Below are 17,730 nucleotides of genomic sequence, written 5' to 3'. Positions count from 1 at the left end.
GACGGATGAGAGAAAAAGTAGGCGATGCAAAATGACCCAATATGGCGGCTAGAAGGCATGTCCTTTAAAATAACTATCCTGAAGATGCCGCGTAACGGAGAGAGGAATAAAAAGGCCTCCTGAAAGAGCTCTCTTCCCTCTGTGATTCGCAAAAGGCAAAAGTTGACGCAGCACATTCTGTTGGGTAGATTTTGGACAATAAACACCCTCAAGATGTCGCAGGTGAAAGCTTGAAATGGCACCCCCCCCCCCCCGGGAAATCCAGGAATCCCTACCAAAAAGGAAAGCTGTGCTGTGCTTTCCACACAGCCCTTTCCATTTAGCACGTATCCCTTTGCATGAGTGTTTGCAAAATGACATCGGCACAGAGTTATTCACTGCTGCTGTCGTTAGAAGCAACTCAAACGTTCACCATTAAAAAGGAACAATAATGAGAGTAGCAAGACCAGGAGGTAGGGGGAAGATAAGGGGGAGAAAGGGGAAACCAATCACAATGATCATCATATAACGCCCCCCACCCCCCCACACAGGGGGACGAACAACAGAGAAGTGGGTGAAGGGAGACAGCGGATGATGTAAGATATGAAAATAATAAATTACAATTAATTTTTTAAAGATATGAAAATAATAATTTATAATTTAGCAAGGGTTTATGAGGGAAGGAGGGGAGAAATGAGGAGCTGATACCAAGGGCTCAAATAGAACGTATTTTGAAATGACGATGGCAACATGTGTAAAAAAGTGGTTGACACAATGGATGGACTGTGATAAGAGCTGTAAGAGCCCCCAATAAAATGATTTTTTAAAAAGTGAAAACGCACCCCATCCAGTTGATTCCGAATCTGCCAGTGACCCTGGAGAACAGACCAGAACTGTGATGGTTCATCTTTCCTGGAGTAGAAAGCCTCATCGTTCTCCCTCGGAGGGGCCGGCGGGTTCGAACTGCTGTGAAGATCGGTAGCCCAGTGTGTCACCCACGACACCGCCAGGGCTCCGTTCACCAGTGAGGAGCACATCACACAAACTATGCTGCAGAACATACGCGTGTGCAGGCGAAAAACGAGGCTCTCTGCTCCCCTAAAGATGCACATCTCGGAAACTCGCAGGAGCTCTGACCTCAGTACAGGTTCCAGGCGTGACGCAATGGCAGTGGGTCCACCTCCAGCAACCACGCCCTTCGTTTCTCAAACTCAGTGCCCTGGAGTCGATTCTGTGGTACAAGGTGCAACTGCCCCCGTCGGTTTCCCAGGCTGCAAACCTTTGCTGGAGTAGAAAGCCCCGTGCAGCGGCTGGTGGTTTCAAACTGCTGACCTTGCGGTCAGCAGCCCGTTTCCTAACCCATCCCCCACCAGGCTCCTCGGAGGCTGAATTGATCTGGTGGTCAAGAGCTCCGAGGAGGGCACTGGTCACTAGGGAAGGAGTCAGTTCCGTCGCCTGCTGGTCCGCACTGAGTGCCTGCTTGGAGGAAAACCCAGAAAACAAACTCACAGTGATACTCTAGCACGAGGTAGAACTGCCCCTGAGGGTTTCCGAGAATGCAGCTCTTTATGGGCGCTTCTGCTTTCTCTTGGAGACCCTCGTGGTTTCGAACTCCTGATCTTGACGTTAGCAGTCCAGCCCATCACCACGACGCTCCCAGGGCCTGCTTGCCTAGCCGGCCGCACACTGGGAGCAGCGAGCAACGAGACGCGCCGACCTCCGATCTTCCTAGAGAGGAACCGGAAGGGGATGCCTTTCTTCGCAAACGTTCTGACAGCGCCGTAGGATCGCTTCCGGGTCGCGGAGGTCACTGCCGTCCTGGCTGTCGCTCGCTGGCCGCTGGTGAGCGCTGGGTCTGGGCAGCAGCGAGGGAGGTACGGAGGTGGCGAGGGCGACGGGGACGAGCTGCGAGGCTTCTGCGGGCCGGCTGGCGGCGGGTCTGCGGGCGGCCGCTCTCGCGGCGGGGCGGGCAGCGAGGGCCGCGCCGCCGCGGGCTCAGGTAGGGGCGGCGCGCACTCCCCCGGCCCGCGCGGGCTTCCCTGCGACCCAGGGCGCTCCGGACCCGCGGCGGCGCCCTCGGGAAGGCGACAGCGGTCTCTTTAGAGCCAGACTGGGCAGCAGCTTCTGTTTGCCAAGTGCCAGCCATGTAAAGCTGGAGACCCTAAACGCCCGCGGGGAATCTGGTCGCTGGAACGCGCTTTGGAGCGTGTACACTGCAGTGCGCGCGGCGCAGTCGGGGCTAGCTGAGCGACCAGGGCCCGATCGACACCGCATGTAGCAGAGCTGACGATTAGACCGTCCGTGCACGACAGGTTGAAAAAGAGCTTGAGCAGCCTTGGGCTGTGCCTCCCGCATTCGTTCTGCGCACCTTGGGCCCGGGTGATGGCCCTCTTGTCTATTTCCGAACCCCAAACCGTGCTCCCAGTCTACCTCCTCCTCCCTCCAGTGAAGGCAGAGCGGGTCGGGCCCCTAGCCCACGGCAGGCAGGCCTTTTCTCCTGAGTACTCTCTTTTCATGCGCCGTGCCTCTGATCTTCACGTTATATTTTGAGAGGCAGACATCAGCCAGTCAGTCCCAGGCCCTTTTCCACCTTCCCTGACATTTCTGGTGGTTTTGACAGTTTTGCCAGCATCTCAGCCTCATAGTGTACAATTCAACTGTTCAGCCACATCCGGGAGAGTTGTAGCGCCGTCACCACAGTCCGCCTTAGAGCATTCGCTTCATTCTAGGGCTCATCATTACCGGCTTTCTGTTTCAACCCCACCCCCCACCTTCCCTGCCTGCCATCCCCCCACTCCCCACCTCGGAGAACCGTGCACCCAGTGACTGTCTTTGTAGATTTACCCATCCTGGATTTTCATAGAAAAATATTAAAAAAATAAACAGTAATTTCTTTATTTGAAAATCCTTCCATTTCTTTTTCTGGAGGTCTCCCTGCCATCGAATTGCTTTGGACTGACCAGAGAGAACTATTGTAGGTTAATGAGGGTATGTGCTCACAAGCTTTCTGAAGGGAGAAATTAAGAAAGCCTGTGAAGTTCTAAGCCTTTTTGTCTAGTATAGTAAGGTTATAATTACCAGGTGATGTTATATATATTGCTCTATGGTTTTTAAAGAAAAAAATTTAATAGTACCGAATATACTTGTGAATAAGTCGAGTTTTTCAGCACATTTTTAATGCAGTTTATGTGGTAAAATTTGGTGCTTTGGCTGATATTCCGGTCGGCTCATACTCAAGTATGTGCAGTATTGCTATTATTCCATTACTTGTTTGGACAGTTTTATTGGCACTTGTTACGTGTATCATACAATTCAATAGTTCAGTCATATCAAGAAGAGTTGTACAATCTTTAGCACCATCAATTTTAGAACATTTTCTTCTTCCATGTACTCACTGTTATTCGTGTAATTTTATTTTTCAGTTTTGGCAAAAATATATACAACAAAACATTCTCCCAGTCCAACAACTCCTACATGTATAATCCAGTGTCATTGATTACATACTCTCCATCTTGCACAACCACTATTAATAGCCCTCTTCAAATTGTTCCACCACCATTAAAATAAACCCAAGGCCTGCTAAGCAAAAATTCTTTCTCCTTCCCCCATGGTCAGCAGCTCTGGTTTTCTTGAGGTTGAGCATGCCATTACTTCTAGGCTGGCCGGCTTGTCTGTTGGTTCTACTTGTTGGACATGCCGAGACGGTCTGCTTCGAAGTCCCTCTCATGCGCTGCTGCACTCACTCACTGCCTTCAAGTCAATTCTGACCCATAGCGACCCTGTAGGACAGGACAGAACTGCCCCTGTGGGTTTCTGAGACTAACCCTTCACAGGAGTAGAAAGCCTCATCTTTCTCCCACGGAGTGGCTGGTGACTTGCTGACTGATTAGCAGCTCAGCTCATGACCAGCCACGCCACCGGGCCCCTACTCGGACACGGTGAGTGCTGCTGCTCTGCTTGCCGCCTCCCATCGATGTCTTGCTCCCGCAGAATGACCTTTGTAAAGCCATCGCATCCCAGTGAAATACGGAGGAAGTTCATGATTTTCACTGTAGTCCATCCCGGGACAGTCTGGTTGCTGTCCGCTTCTCCTCTGGGGACTCTCTGGGGACTCTCTCACCACGTTTTTTCCTGGAATGCTCTTGGAATGGCCCTGGAGTTCTCATCCCTCTGCCCTCAGTGTCATCTGTTTGGGGAAGCCTGCCTGAAGTCTGTCTTCCCTTCTGTGAGAGCACCCTGTCTACTTCCTTTCTAGAAGACATCCCTTCTATAATTTTATTTGTTTGCATACATCTGTCTGTTTCTGTCGGTGACATTACAACGTTTGTTTCAGGAGAGCCCGCATGCCCCTTGCCTGCCCTCTTTTGTCCTATGAAGTGGCTTCAGAAAGTTCGTGGACAATCGGAATGAAAAGATAATGGCATTTTTCCATGATATTTTGAAACCCCTTCATACTTCTCATTTTTATTTCCTTTCATTTTAGAATGGAGCCTTGGTGATGAACCTAATTATAAGGCATCTTCCATGATTCTCTAATCATTGGGTTGCCTCTCCAGTGAGACCCTCAACTATTTGTGAGTATAGGCCAAATCCTAGACACTTACTTAATCTTTCACCAAAGAGGTGCCTAGCAGTGCCCACTGGTGTAAATTATTGGATACGTGTTCATATCTTAATGACTCACCGAAGGCAACTGACACATTCTCCAGCAGAATATGCACGGATGTAGAGACGGAGCTGGGGAGACGGCCCTCGCCTGTGTCCCGTGTTATCAGAAGGGTCAGTTGGGCTGCTCTCATTGTCCGGTTCTCCCCGCAGAGCCTCATCTTCTGGGAGGGAGTGTGAAGATGCTAAAAGAGCGGCCCGGGATGGCGGAAGAACCTCAGCAGCACATGAGCAGTGCTCCTGTGGTGAAGCTGGAGAAAGAGCTGCCGTGGGGAAAGGGAAGGGAGGACTTAAGCCCCGAGACTTTCCGGCTGAAGTTTCGGCAGTTTCGCTACCAGGAGGCTGCTGGCCCCCAGGAAGCCCTCCGGGAGCTCCAGGAACTGTGCCGCCAGTGGCTGAGGCCCGAACTGCACACCAAGGAGCAGATCCTGGAGCTGTTGGTGCTGGAGCAGTTCCTGACCATCCTGCCCCAGGAGTTCTATGCCTGGATACGGGAGCACTGCCCCGAGAGCAGCAAGGCCTTGGTGGCCATGATGGAAGACATGACGGAGAGAGCACTGGAGGCCAAGGCGGTGGGTGAGAAGGGGGTATCAGGCTTTTGTCTTGATGGTCTGGGACGGGGAGTTTTCAAGAATTGCAAGGTTTGATGAGGCCCTGGCAGTCGATGAGGCATAGCGTCTTTCTCCTTTGCTCCGAGGAACATTTTCAGAGCTCGGTGGAGTTTTCCACCTGGAGAGCTATGCCCAAGGAAGATGCCAGGGGCGGGGACGATGCAAGGCTCTGGTTACCCAGAGCCCCAGTCCCAGGAAGGCCGGCTTGATTGCTTTCAAAACCCTTCAGAAACTCCTTCCTATTTGGGAAGAGATACACACGATCAGGATTAGTGTCTCACTGAAGATGTCCCTGCTCTGTCCAGTGCTGGAGGGCCACTCCATTGGATGGCGGTGTTCTGCTAACACCACGTTGCCCACAGATGTGTCTGAGTTGCTCATGGTCCTCTACTGGCTGAGACGAGAGTGGGGAAATGTTAATGCATGGTTTGCAAGAAACAGCCATTGTCAGTTTAGCCCCACCGTTTCCATGGCAGTACCTCAACTTCCTACCTGAGCCTGAGGGAACTGGCCAAAATTCCCATCTCGGGAGCTTCAAAGCAGACCAGGAAGGTTTTGCTTCCGTGTGTCAGCCCCTCCTGATGTCCTGGCTGTTTGTGGGCACTTTTTCTTCAGGAGGGATTTCCCTTGAGAAAGTCTGGCTTGGTGCCTTTCACCTTCAGCTTCTGTAACTGGGTTTGTTTTTGCCCCCTCAGTAGTCCTGAATTTTGCTAAAGTTCTAAGCATTACCCCAAAGTTCTCTTTGACAAGATGATGTTTGGGCTGTCCATGATATTCTGGAACCCTGGAGGTATAGTGGTTACACTTTGGGCTGCTAATTGCAATGTTAGCAGTTCGAGACCACCAGTCTCTCCAAGGGAGAAAGATGAGGTTTTCTACTGCCCTACAGAGTGACAGTCTGAAAACCACAGGGGCAGCTCCACCCTGTGCCATAGGGTTGCTTATGAGCCGCAATTGACTCTATGGCAGTGGTTTGGTTTGGGGGGTGATAGTACTCATGGAATTGAACCAGAATCCAGGGGGACAGAAGGGACCCTCATGAAAGGGGCCGGGCAGATAAAAGCTGTGTGTAGCTTAATAAGGAGGGCTTAGCTTCTTCGATAGCTCCTCACGGATGTCCGGGGCAGGGCTGAAGCAACATCCTTCTTCTCCCCTGCAGCTGGAGTGGTGATTTTCTCGGCTCTCTCCTTAGGTTATCATTCAACTTTCTTCATCCAGGCTTACCCAGGCCTCATTCTAATAGGTGTTGGCAACTGTCCTTAGGTTCCATGCCACGTGCAGGGAGAGCAGGAGGAGACAGCCCTTTGCAGAAGCCCTTGGGAACCAATTATCCACCTGGGGCCAGTGGAGGTCAAGCCCGAGTGGGGACTGCCCCCTCGGGAAGGAGCTCCCGGCTTCCATCAGAGCACCGAGGAGCAGCTAACGCGGGACCCTGGAGACGGGCCGCAGGCTTTCCCGGAGCAGGGTAAGTTGCACAGCAGTGGAGGATTTGGGCACAGGAGAGCATGCCAGCCCCTTCCGCCCTCACATTAGAAACCCAGCGATTGATGCATAATTTGGAAGTTACAGTTCTGAGTTTTTCTGGCGATTTTCTCAACCTCATTAGGAAATAGGGGGTGTGTGGTGGTTCTCTCTCCCTTGACTCCGATGCCTGCAGGGGCTGTCTGAGAGTTTGCTCTCTTCTCTTCACCTTGCCCCTTGGCCCTTGTAGAAACCAGCAGGGAGTATGCAGCTGATCCATGAAAGGCTTTGTTGTTGTTGTAAGTAAGCAAATGAGCCATCTGTCTCAGAGCAAACTGACTTTGTCACTAAATCTCAAAGGGGCTCTTCCCAGATGATGATTGTGGGGCATGCATAACCTGGAAGGGCCAGCACGTAATGGCCATCTGAGAAGGAGGTGGGTAGGCCTGGATTCCAGGGTAGGGAAAGTGTGAAACCAACCCCAGGGGTCTCCTCTCCCTGTGGTTCCGAGGGTCTTGTGTCAGGCAGCAGGCACTGCTGAAACCACACTCATCTGTCCCATGCGTTTTCCTCCCGCTCAGCTCTGCCTCTTCTTCAGCCTGGTCCCGGCCTCCCCTCAGTGAACCCCAGAGACCCCGGGATGGCAGCTGGGTTTCTCACCGCTGGCTCCCAGGTACGCTGTTGCTGTGATTCTGCTCCTCTGGAGATCATCAGTTTGCGTTGCATGAGATTCACCTTCCCCGAATCTCTCAATAGAGCTCCATGCACCTAGTTTCTCTGCTTTTCTAGCCTGACAGCCATGGCGGCTTCATCCTCTCCTCTTCCCCAGTGAGTGTTCTAGCTGGATCGTAGGCCACTGCTCCACTCACGGATGTCACTCTGACAATTGTAAGGAGGAAGATGTTGGTCCAGGTCCCATGGGCCCGATCTAGGCCATACTTTCCTCAACTTACTTGGCCGACTGCCCCTCTTCAGGGGTGGGGGGGATAGAGCACCCCTGTAGCAATGAAAAGCTCGTGTATTCTAGGCCTAAGTGTAGAAATCTGCTTTTGCAGCTCCCTCTGGATCTTTCTAGCACCCCATCCCGGTGGTGGTGGTACCTCCCACTTTGGGAAACACTGATCTAGGCATGGTGGTTATCCAGGAGATAAGAAACCCTTTGTGAATGCCCTTTATAGATGCTCCTGCTGCTGCTCCACCCCCTCCCTCCCCAGTGTCAGGAGGGAGGGAGCTGACCCAGGGTTGGAGGTGCCTAGGCAGCCTGTGCACAGTCTGCGCTCCGGCCTGTCCTCTGGCCACACAATGAGTTTTGTGGACCTGACACAAAGGGAAACAGCTGGAGCATGGACAGGGCATTCATGCCAGTCGAAATCTCTTGCATGAGGTGTTGACCATGTTTCTGGGGGAGAGAGATTATTTTGGGGATAATCTAAGAGTTGGTGCCCATGGATTACCAACTAATGCCCATTGTGAAGGAGATGGCTCTTAAAAGAATTACTTGATGGAGGAAAAGTGCAGTCAGGCAGAGGGGAAATGTGAGGCCAGTCTGATCGAGCTAATGCAGTGCAGGGGCATGCTGTCCTGCCAATCTTATGTTCTACTCCTGTTTCCCAAGGACATGGTTGGAAGAGATGGAGAATTAGCCCAAGCATCCTTTCAGGTGGCAGACCCTTCCCTCTTCTCCCACAGCCGCTCCTATTCGCGGTGCTGTGAACAAGAGGGAATGCAGTCTAACCCGGGCATTGTCCTGAGGACAGAAGTGCAAAGCTCCCGAGTGGAAGAGCTCGGTGAGGGGGTGCATCGCACCGTCCTGGCTCCCTCAAGCTAGAGGGTTGTGTGGGTGATAAAGTCAGTTGCTGCGGTAGTTAAGGTCCAAACCCAGTGGGTGCGGCAGAGACCCGAGGTTACTGTGACTCGAATGCGTGGATTTCTTCCCCCGTGAAATGCTCAGAGGTAGGCAGTTCTCCTCCCCAGGCTGCAGAAGACAGGCTGCTCCACCCTCCACCATTGTCCCAGATGGTCTCCCCATGGTCATACTTAGGGGTCATTTCTCTGTCCATAGCATTCTCTTTGTTTCAGGCCTTGGGGCCCTTCAAAGATATGGCTCTGGCCTTCCCTGAAGAAGAATGGAGGCACGTGACCCCGGCCCAGATCGACTGCTTTGGAGAGTATGTAGAACCAGAGGACTGTGGGGTGTCATCTCCAGGTAAGACTGTTGCTCCTTGACGAGTGAGCTCTGAAGAGTTACAGGTCAGGGTTCTGGCTCTAGCCTAGAGATGTTACAGTTTGGGCAGAGGGGTAAATGGGCTCATAGGAGGAATCGTGGACCAAGGGATGTGAAGAGATAATCACATGCATCTCTTCATCAAGGGAGGAGCCAGGCAAGGGAGCAAGAAAGCATGAAGCAGTTTTGGCTATCACAAGTTGTGTCGGTCAGCTAGCTACTTTGTGTCCATGATTGAACAGTACTGAGGGCTTGAGAGCAAGAGAAAAATGTAAAAGATGTATCATCTGATCTTAGTATTCTACAGGTGTCCATTAGAGTGCCCGCTCCCTGCAGGTACTGTGTTAGCTACATTCTGTCAGCACAGGGAAGTGGACAGGATGAATGTACATGAGCTCATCAGAGCAAGATGTGGACCGGACACTAGGATATCAGAATGAGCCTTAAATTAACAATTAGACGGTGATGTGCTCTTACAGTGGAATTCTACACATCAACTCGAAGGACAGCCTACAGCCCAGTGTGAACGAATCTCACCACTGGAGTGTTGAGCAGACACAATAAGGATCGCATCCATGAAACACAGACAGACAAAACAGGACTTTGGCGAGCAGAAGAGGGCGTCGCCCTCCAGGGCAGGGTGGAGTGATCAGGAGGGCAGGGTATGGGAAAGGGATTTGGGGTTGGGGACTCTGGTGGGGTCTAACCTTAACGTCAGCAGTTTGAAACCACAAGCTGCTCCTTGGGAGAAAGACTGGGTTTTCTACTTCCTTACAGAGTTACAGTCTTAGAAACCCACAGAGGCAGCTCTACCCTGGTGAGTCGGAATTGACTCTCTGGCAGTGAGTTTGGTGTGGAATGTTGTTTCTTTCGCTCAGTGCTATTTACATCGCTGTGTTCATTATGAAACTACTTTGAGGCTCACATTTATGTTTTGTTTTCTTTTACTTGTCTGAAAAGTGTATAAAACAAGAATAAATCATAGGAAACAGTGGTGTTACCAATTAGATCGCGTGTAAGGTCAGATTTCTCTGTATGTTTTAGGGCCTCTGCTCTGAAGCTCCCCGTACCGTATCAGTGAGGAGGCTGGCGGTGCAGTGTGTTGTACGTTGAGCTGCTGACCACGAGGTCCACAGTTCCAACTCAGCAGCTGCTCCTTGGGAGAAAGTCAAGGCTTCCTGCTCCCCTAAAGACTGACCGCCTGAGAAGCCTCAAGAGGGTAGCGTCCTCTGTCCTGTAGGGCCACTATGAGTCTGAGTGATGTGGAGACAGTGACTTTGGGGGTTTTTGCCTTCTGTGTTTACCAGCACCTTTCTTCCTTCTTTTCTTCCCATGTCCTCAAAACACTTGTTCTCTGAATTTAGTGAGAGTATGAGAGTGCACCAAGTGAGGACTGAAGGAGTCGGGACATTTCCATGTCCTTATGCGTGGCCATTTTAGACCCCATAGGCTAATGTAGGTATAAGAAATTCCCAAGGTGGACTGGGTTCATTCATTCATCCAGCAGTTAAGTATCTGTCCTGAACCAGACCTTGTGCTAGGCTTCTGGGACACCCAGATGGGCCAGTGGGTCAGGCAGGGGCGGTGGGGGGGGGGCACTGTGAATGGGTAGAGAGCTGAGACAGTGTTAGGAGAACAAGAGGTACAGCAAGTGGTTCAGCACTACGGACAGATCTGCCCTTCGCCAGGGAAATGTGGCCTGCCCCTTAGCACTCCTCCCAAGGTTGCTTATCAGCAAGCACAGACTAATGAACGCGCTCGCTGAGTCCGTCTAAGTACTGCAGAGAACACTGGGTTCAGAGAATAGCCAGAGGGTGTTTCTTGGAGGAAATGATTGAGTTATGCATCGACAAAAGCCAACGTCTGAATTAGCAGGAAGTTAATTATATCAAAACTTGACAGGCTACTCTGTAAAACGATAGGGAAGCAGAGGAAAGTCCAAGTGTAAGGCATTTATTAAGGTTGGTCCGAGGAGCAAAGCGCAGGAGCTGTTCGTGGCGTGCTCCGTAGAAGCCAGGTTCTCAGATCTGAGGGCAGATTTGCTTTCTCGGCTGTTACAGAGCCCATCAATATCTCCTCTCTTCCTGTAGGCATCGGGAACAAGGAGAAAGAGGCCAAAACCCAGCAGGAAGACATGAAAGGGTCACTTGCTGGACTGACGTCAGAGAGGTTTGAGGACGCTGTTCTCCAGAGCCCTGAGTTTGGAAGGACGTGTGACCAGGAACCCAGTAGTTCTGTGGGACACCTGCCAGGACTTCCTGCTCCTCAGCATGGCGTCATGCCCCTGCCTGATGACCTCAAGACTCACAGTCCCTTCTGGAAGCCTTTTCAATGCCCCGAATGTGGGAAAGGCTTCAGTCGGAGCTCCAATCTGGTCCGACACCAGCGAACCCATGAGGAGGAGAAATCCTATGGCTGCGTGGAGTGTGGGAAGGGCTTTACTCTGAGAGAGTACCTTATGAAGCACCAGAGAACCCACTTGGGAAAGAGGCCTTATGTCTGCAGTGAGTGTTGGAAGACCTTCAGCCAGAGACACCACCTCGAGGTCCACCAGAGAAGCCACACGGGCGAGAAGCCCTACAAGTGCACTGACTGCTGGAAAAGCTTTAGTCGAAGGCAGCATCTCCAGGTGCACCGGAGGACTCACACCGGGGAGAAGCCCTATACCTGTGAGTGCGGCAAGAGCTTCAGCAGGAATGCCAACCTGGCGGTGCACCGGCGAGCCCACACTGGGGAGAAGCCGTACGGGTGCCAGGTATGTGGGAAGCGCTTCAGCAAAGGGGAGCGGCTGGTCAGGCACCAGAGGATCCACACAGGAGAGAAGCCCTACCACTGCCCCGCCTGCGGGAGAAGCTTCAACCAGAGGTCCATCCTCAACCGCCACCAGAAAACCCAGCACCGCCAAGAACCCCCGGGCCCCGTGAAGGCCCCCTACTGAAGCTGCTGCTTTCATAGTCGTCCTGCTTGGAGAAGGTGCTGGAGAAGGCCGGGCCGTCCAGAACCATCAAGTGGAGGGAAACCGGGTTGGGAGCCTGTGGAAGGAGGGATGGGGTGAGAAAGGTGCCCGACCCGTTTTTGGAAGTCGGGGAAAGAGCCACGGTTCTGCTCATTCCAAGCTCTGGAGAGCGAAGCTTCTCGAGTCTTATTCCCAGGTGGTGCTCACACTGCGCACCTTGTGTCTTGGGGAAACTACCTCCTGGGCTGCAGTTCAGGTTGGAGTTTTCCTCCTTCAGTGGGGTGTTCTTGTCTCCTGAGGAGGTCTGGTGGGAAAGGCAGCATTTCGCCACAGGTTGGCATCTTGCTCCTGGGTTTTCCTGAGGGCTGCATCCTGCCAGTGAGATCACTCGGACTCTGCCCCGCCTCCATGTCACCCCCAGCTTTGTTCACTTAATGGCTGTTCATTGAACACTTACTGTGTCCCTGTGTTCCTGCTGTTAATACAGTGGTGGATGAGAGAGGCGAGAGAGGTGTTCTTGTGACTCGCAGTGGAAATAAACAGGAAACGGTTACTAACATACAGTATTCTAAATTCCGCTGTGGTGAGTACCGTGTGAGGGCATATCTGCTTCTCGTGCTATGAAGTTGTGTGCGTCTTGTGCTCACGCTTTCCACCCTGACTGCCTGCCCTCTGCCCGTGTGCTAGAGCTTGGCTTTACTGGCTCGGATCTCTTTGTACTCAGTCACTCGTGTCTTCGTTTTCAGGCCTCTTTGTCCCTGTGGCATTCTGCTTTCATCTGTAAGACTCCCGCAGTCCACGGTTTCTTTAACTGTCCAGTAACTCTCCAGGAGCCCTGGCCAGCAGTTTGAAACCAGCAGCCACTCAGAGAGAGAAAGGGCTCTCTCTACACCCGCTAAGTGTTTCCGTCTTGGAAACTCACAGGGGCAGTTCTACCCTGCTTCACATGGTTGCTATGAGTTGGCATTGACCTGATGGCAGTGAGTTTGGATTTGTTTTATAGTAACTCTACACACCAATTATTAGGAAATGGATGTTTTGCTATCGTCCTCTGGATAAACAGCATTTTTGAAAAGCATCTAGTTCTTTAAGAAGATTTAATTGAGTGAATCTGAAAAGGTGCATTAATGCCAGTATCCTGTATTTGATAATACTTGACGGTGTATAAATGCCTTTCTTGGCATTTTCAATGTATTACACATGTTCAGTCCCTAAACCATGTTCAGTGTATATGTTGAGCCCCTACTCTTAAAGCGTGTGATACAGCAGTGAACAAAGTAGACATGGGCTGGGGTTGGAGGGCGGAATTCCGGATCTGAGGGCAATTTATATTTTAGTGAATGTTCTTGTTCTTCAGAACCACCCAAGGTCATACCTGTGTAGGATCCCATGAATCCTCTGGGCGCTGAGTCCGTGTTGCTTCTGTCAGCTTCTTGCCTGAAATGCATTTGCCGTGTACCCCTGGTTGCCGAACAATGTGTTGGGTGCATCCACACCCCTCTTCTGAGACCCGCCAGGAGGAGTTGGTTGCCACCCGTTTCGCAGAAGTGCCAATTCAAGAAGAAAACACATGTGTGCGGTCATTTTAGAAAAAAAATACATTTCCCAAAAAACAAAAAAAAAAACAGCCTGAGGTGATGCACCACTTGTAACTGTGTTTAAGCTTCCTTAGACTATTTTCCCATCACTAAAAGGTTCACCCTTTTGGGTGTCAAATCACGGGAACTGCCCAACGCCTGTGGAATGCACCTTCCTGGTTTTGCCGTGCCTTTGAACACTGGCTGCTGAGCAAGCTCGTTAGTCTGTCTTTGACACTACTCTGTTTGAAAGATGTTACTCGTCTCACGGTGCCTCGTGGTCTGTCCTCTGAGCTATTTTTTCCGTTTGTCATTGTAAATAAGAGAACATCTTGACTTTAACCTGGAGTTGTATCACTCAGTCCATCCTGATTCCCCTCACCCGCTTTTTGGCAGCAGCCATGTTGTTTAATCGTCGTTCCCCTCAGTAGGCTGAGCGTATCCGAGACCTGCGCACAGGGTTCGTTCCACCACTCCTCCCTAACGAGAAGACCCATATACAAAATTGCCCCCCTTTCTCTTCCCGCTCTCCATACGAGCCAAGCAAGCCTTGCCACCTAGGAAGTTGGGCCTGACTTGGCCTGGTTTTTCTTCTCTGAGGTAGTCCATCATCCAAAGCTAGGTGCTTGGGACGCATGTGGAGGTCATGGGCTGGGAGTTGCTCATAACTAGTTTGGCTATCTTTCTGTTTTCATAGTAGATTCTCTTTGGACATCATACTTGGTAAAGTAGAGGGGCAGCTACAAAGATAAAGTCCCTCAAGATGGGTTGGCACAGTGGCTGCAATAACGGGCTCAAGCATAGGAACAACTGTGAGGATGGCGCAGGACCGGGCACGGTTGCGTTCTGTGCATAGGTCACTAGGGGTCAGAACGGACTTGGTGGTACCTTACAGTAAGAACTTTGGCCCTACTTTAGTTAGACAAGTCAGTTTTCAGCCCATTGGAATTCTTGAGAGGAGCCTCACTAAGATGTCTTCCTTGGCCTCTTCCCTTATTTCATTTGAGGTTAAGGCTTACGAGCAATTTCTTAAGAAAAATTGGGGAACATTTTCTGTGGAGTTACAATAGGCTATTTTTGATAGTTATTAAAATGTCAACAGTTATTCATTGTTTTAAAATATATTTTCCTTTCAGTTTTTGCTGGAAAATTTCAAACATAAATGAATTTTCATGTGTTCATCATGGCCAATCTTGTTTCCCACGCTCTACCTCCCTTTTGCCATTCACCGAAATATTTTGAAGAAAATACCAGATAGTGTTGTTCAGTTAGCAGTGTCTCGGTACATGCCTCCAGAAGGGAGGTAGTCCTAGAAGCAAAACAATCACAGTGCTATCATCATACCTTAAAAAGCTAATTTCCTAATGTCAAAATACTCAACTAATGTTTAGGAAAGATCTTTTTGTAAGTGAAGATCCAAATAAGAGCCATACTTTGAAATGTGTTGCTTTGTTTTCCAAGCCTCCTCGCTGTTTCCCAGCCTTTTCTTTGAAATGTATTCAGTGAAGAACTTTTTTTATCCTGTCAAGTTCCTTCCATTCTGAATTCTGTTGTTTACGTCCCATGTTTCTCTAAACGTATGACCTAAAGCCTCCCAGGTGTAACTAGATGATTTCAGGTCAGCTCTGCCATACAAGGTCAGCAATCCTCTTTTTGTCCCTCTAGTGTCCTCTGGTCCTGTTGAACTCTGCTAGGATGCCTCAGCCTCGGCCCCATTGGCGTTTTGTCCAGATCATTTTGCCACTGGCTGTTATATGCGGGGTTGGCGTTAGATCGCATTCTCAGTCTCTTCCCCACTAGATAGGCCAGTAGAAGCCCCTTATGTGGCAAACATGGTTTCAAGACATTACCAGGTGCCTCCTCGGGGATAACATCAACTCTGTGGAGAACCATTGTTCTCTGGGTTCAGGATCATGGCTAAAGCAAGTTAGACAAGCTAGCGATTGAAGGCAAGAAATGAAATTTCAAGGACTGGGACTTCAGGTCAAAACCTCAATCTAATTTTCTGAAAAACAGGTTTTTAGAGAGTGCTTAGGTTCAATGTAGACTTTCCAAACTGGCACAGGAGCTACTGAGCTAGACTCTCAGGATAGGAGAGTGGGCATCTATAATAAGCAACCTCAGATTTTCATAAGCAGGCTACCTGGCTCTATTTCCACTGCGTTAGGAAACTACACAAGTCCCTCTTCAGGCACCTGCCACCAAGCCTCTACATTGCCAATTGGACTGAGTCCTAGAGCCATCTTCCCTAGTGAATGCTTATGTGGGGCCACTTGGTGCAACCAGTTGCAACCATTATTTTCCTACAGAATGTCTTGAAGGCACACTATAAACTGTACCTGATGAATGAAATAAGCCACTAAATGAAAGGCTTGGATTTCCACCAGTTTCCTTTAAGGAATGGGATTCATCTTGTGAAACTGCCTTAGGAAAAAAGTTCACAACAGCAAGCTACCCTCTGGGGACCTTGGGCAGCTGGCAACGGTCCCTAGTTGTTGAGCACCCAGTTGTAATTGAGCAGAATTCAATGGTCAGAAATTCTGCACGCCAGAGAAATTAACTTGGGTTTTTTACAACTTATTTTTATCTTGCCTCTTAGTTTCCCAATGGTGCATATACCTGGAGAGCACAGCCAATACAACTCCCCAGTAATCAAGAAAATTTTATTTTGATGTGGAGAGTATTTTTTTGAGAGTAGGCAATAATTTCCCCAGGTTTGGTGTTGGGAATTTAAACTGTCAGAAGAACGAGGACGCAAGAGGCTGGGTGATGTCAGTTATTGTGCCGTGAGGAAGCTGAAGGATTTGCAGGCAATTTGGTTTCCTCAGAGGAGCACATGGTTTCCAGTGGCCATCACCCCACATAGACCAGCCACAGCTCCACAGCTAGGGGGCCAGACACCAAGAAGTGCCAAACCCAACAGTTTCTCATGTTTTCCCTTCCTGTTGACACTCACTGTGGGATCCAGCCCCACATTCGGATGGTCCTAAGGGACAGTTGTGTAATCGAAGGGAAGAAATTAAGAGAGAAAAGTTTTGGGTGCTCACCTTCACCATGGTAGCAGGAACCAGATCCGAGCAGGGGAGAGAGAAAATGTATTCTTATCAACTTACATAGTCACCGGGGCATGCAGCGCTCCCCACCCCCACTAATTACAGGTAACCACATATGTAAAGAGATGGCTTGTACCCTAACCTTAGAGGTCCCTGAGTTCGTTGGAGGAGTAACACCACCAGTGCTGGGGCCAGGTAAGGGGGAGGGTGTTAGTCTGGGTACATTAGAGAAGCAAATCCACAGAAACTCCTGCATAAGAGAGAGTTTTATATAAAGAGTAAGTGCACATCAAGAAAACATCCCAACCCAGTGCTGCTGTTCCCACTTTGAAAGGCTCTCAATGAAACCAACACTTCAAGAGACCAGCTGCTCTCTTGTGAATGAAATGAACACCTGTAATGGGCTCCGTCTGAAAGAGATGTTCATGGGAGACTTGCTGTACCTCCTGAGAGGTAGACAGTGCATCTGTCCCTTTATAGGTGACAGCAACATCTGTCGGGAGACTTAATGTGAGGTCCTTGTACAACAGCCTGGCACAGAAAGTAAAAGACCGGCCCACAGGCTTTGCTTTGTATGTAAATGACAGCACATTGCACTGAGAGCTTCTCTGCAGGGGCCAGAAAGGAGGCCAAGGTGCTCTGAAGCTAATTTGCCTGGTAGTTCCTCCCGGAGTAAGCATCCAGGTATTCGCAGAGATGGAAGAGGAAGTGCGGAATGTCTTGAATATTTTTCAGCGAGATCCTGGAGGGGGTTGAAGGCTGGAACTAAGTGATGATGGGTCTGAACTGGTTTCTGTATGACAGAGACCACAAAACAGGCCTCCAGGAGGTGCCCCTGGAAGGCAGGGTTGATGCAGATGCAGACCCCACGCTGGTGAGTTTCTCGCTGAGCGCTGTACACCAGTATGCCTGCAGAAGGGCTTTCAAATCCCGTTTTGCCTCTAAATCTTGCTCACTTGTCTCCAGTGCTTGGTCAAGGCCCAGACTGGCATCAATGCTGGCTGGACCACGCTTCCCCTGGGCCGCAGCCGATTGCACAGAACTCTCCGCTTCTGGACCTTGGCCTCCAGAGAACCGTCCTCTGCCCCTGCTCTCAGTGGCTCTTCCCGGTGCTCATGAGACCTGTGCATCTGAACCTCCTTTCCAAATGAGCTAAGACACCTCCTGTGGCCTCGCCGTCTGGACCAGTATTTGCTGGTGCCAT

At 50.4% G+C, this 17,730-nt stretch overlaps 1 protein-coding gene and 1 pseudogene across 3 annotated transcripts; one reads left to right on the top strand and one right to left on the bottom strand.

Annotated features, from left to right (window-relative positions):
- The first annotated feature begins 1,774 nt into the window (after positions 1-1,774).
- ZSCAN25 (zinc finger and SCAN domain containing 25) lies at positions 1,775-13,815 on the top strand. Of its 3 annotated transcripts, XM_075564981.1 has the most exons (7): positions 1,776-1,821; positions 4,463-4,553; positions 4,798-5,216; positions 6,519-6,720; positions 7,298-7,389; positions 8,796-8,922; positions 11,031-13,815. In XM_075564981.1, exons 3-7 carry the CDS (start codon positions 4,827-4,829, stop codon positions 11,876-11,878), a joined length of 1,659 nt encoding a protein of 552 aa, XP_075421096.1. In that variant the 5' UTR covers positions 1,776-1,821; positions 4,463-4,553; positions 4,798-4,826; the 3' UTR covers positions 11,879-13,815. The 3 variants fall into 3 exon arrangements, with proteins under 3 accessions (XP_075421100.1, XP_075421096.1, XP_075421097.1); XM_075564985.1 differs by lacking the exon at positions 4,463-4,553 and having other exon boundaries at positions 1,775-1,821; XM_075564982.1 differs by lacking the exon at positions 1,776-1,821 and having other exon boundaries at positions 1,939-4,553.
- A 3,049-nt stretch (positions 13,816-16,864) lies between these two features.
- LOC142422989 (centromere protein O pseudogene) lies at positions 16,865-17,730 on the bottom strand (annotated as a pseudogene).

The sequence above is a fragment of the Tenrec ecaudatus genome, chromosome 12 (genome assembly GCF_050624435.1).
Source record: "Tenrec ecaudatus isolate mTenEca1 chromosome 12, mTenEca1.hap1, whole genome shotgun sequence".
Lineage (NCBI taxonomy): Eukaryota > Metazoa > Chordata > Mammalia > Afrosoricida > Tenrecidae > Tenrec > Tenrec ecaudatus.
Note: the sequence above shows the minus strand (reverse complement) of the source record. Positions and strands in the feature narration are given on the sequence as shown.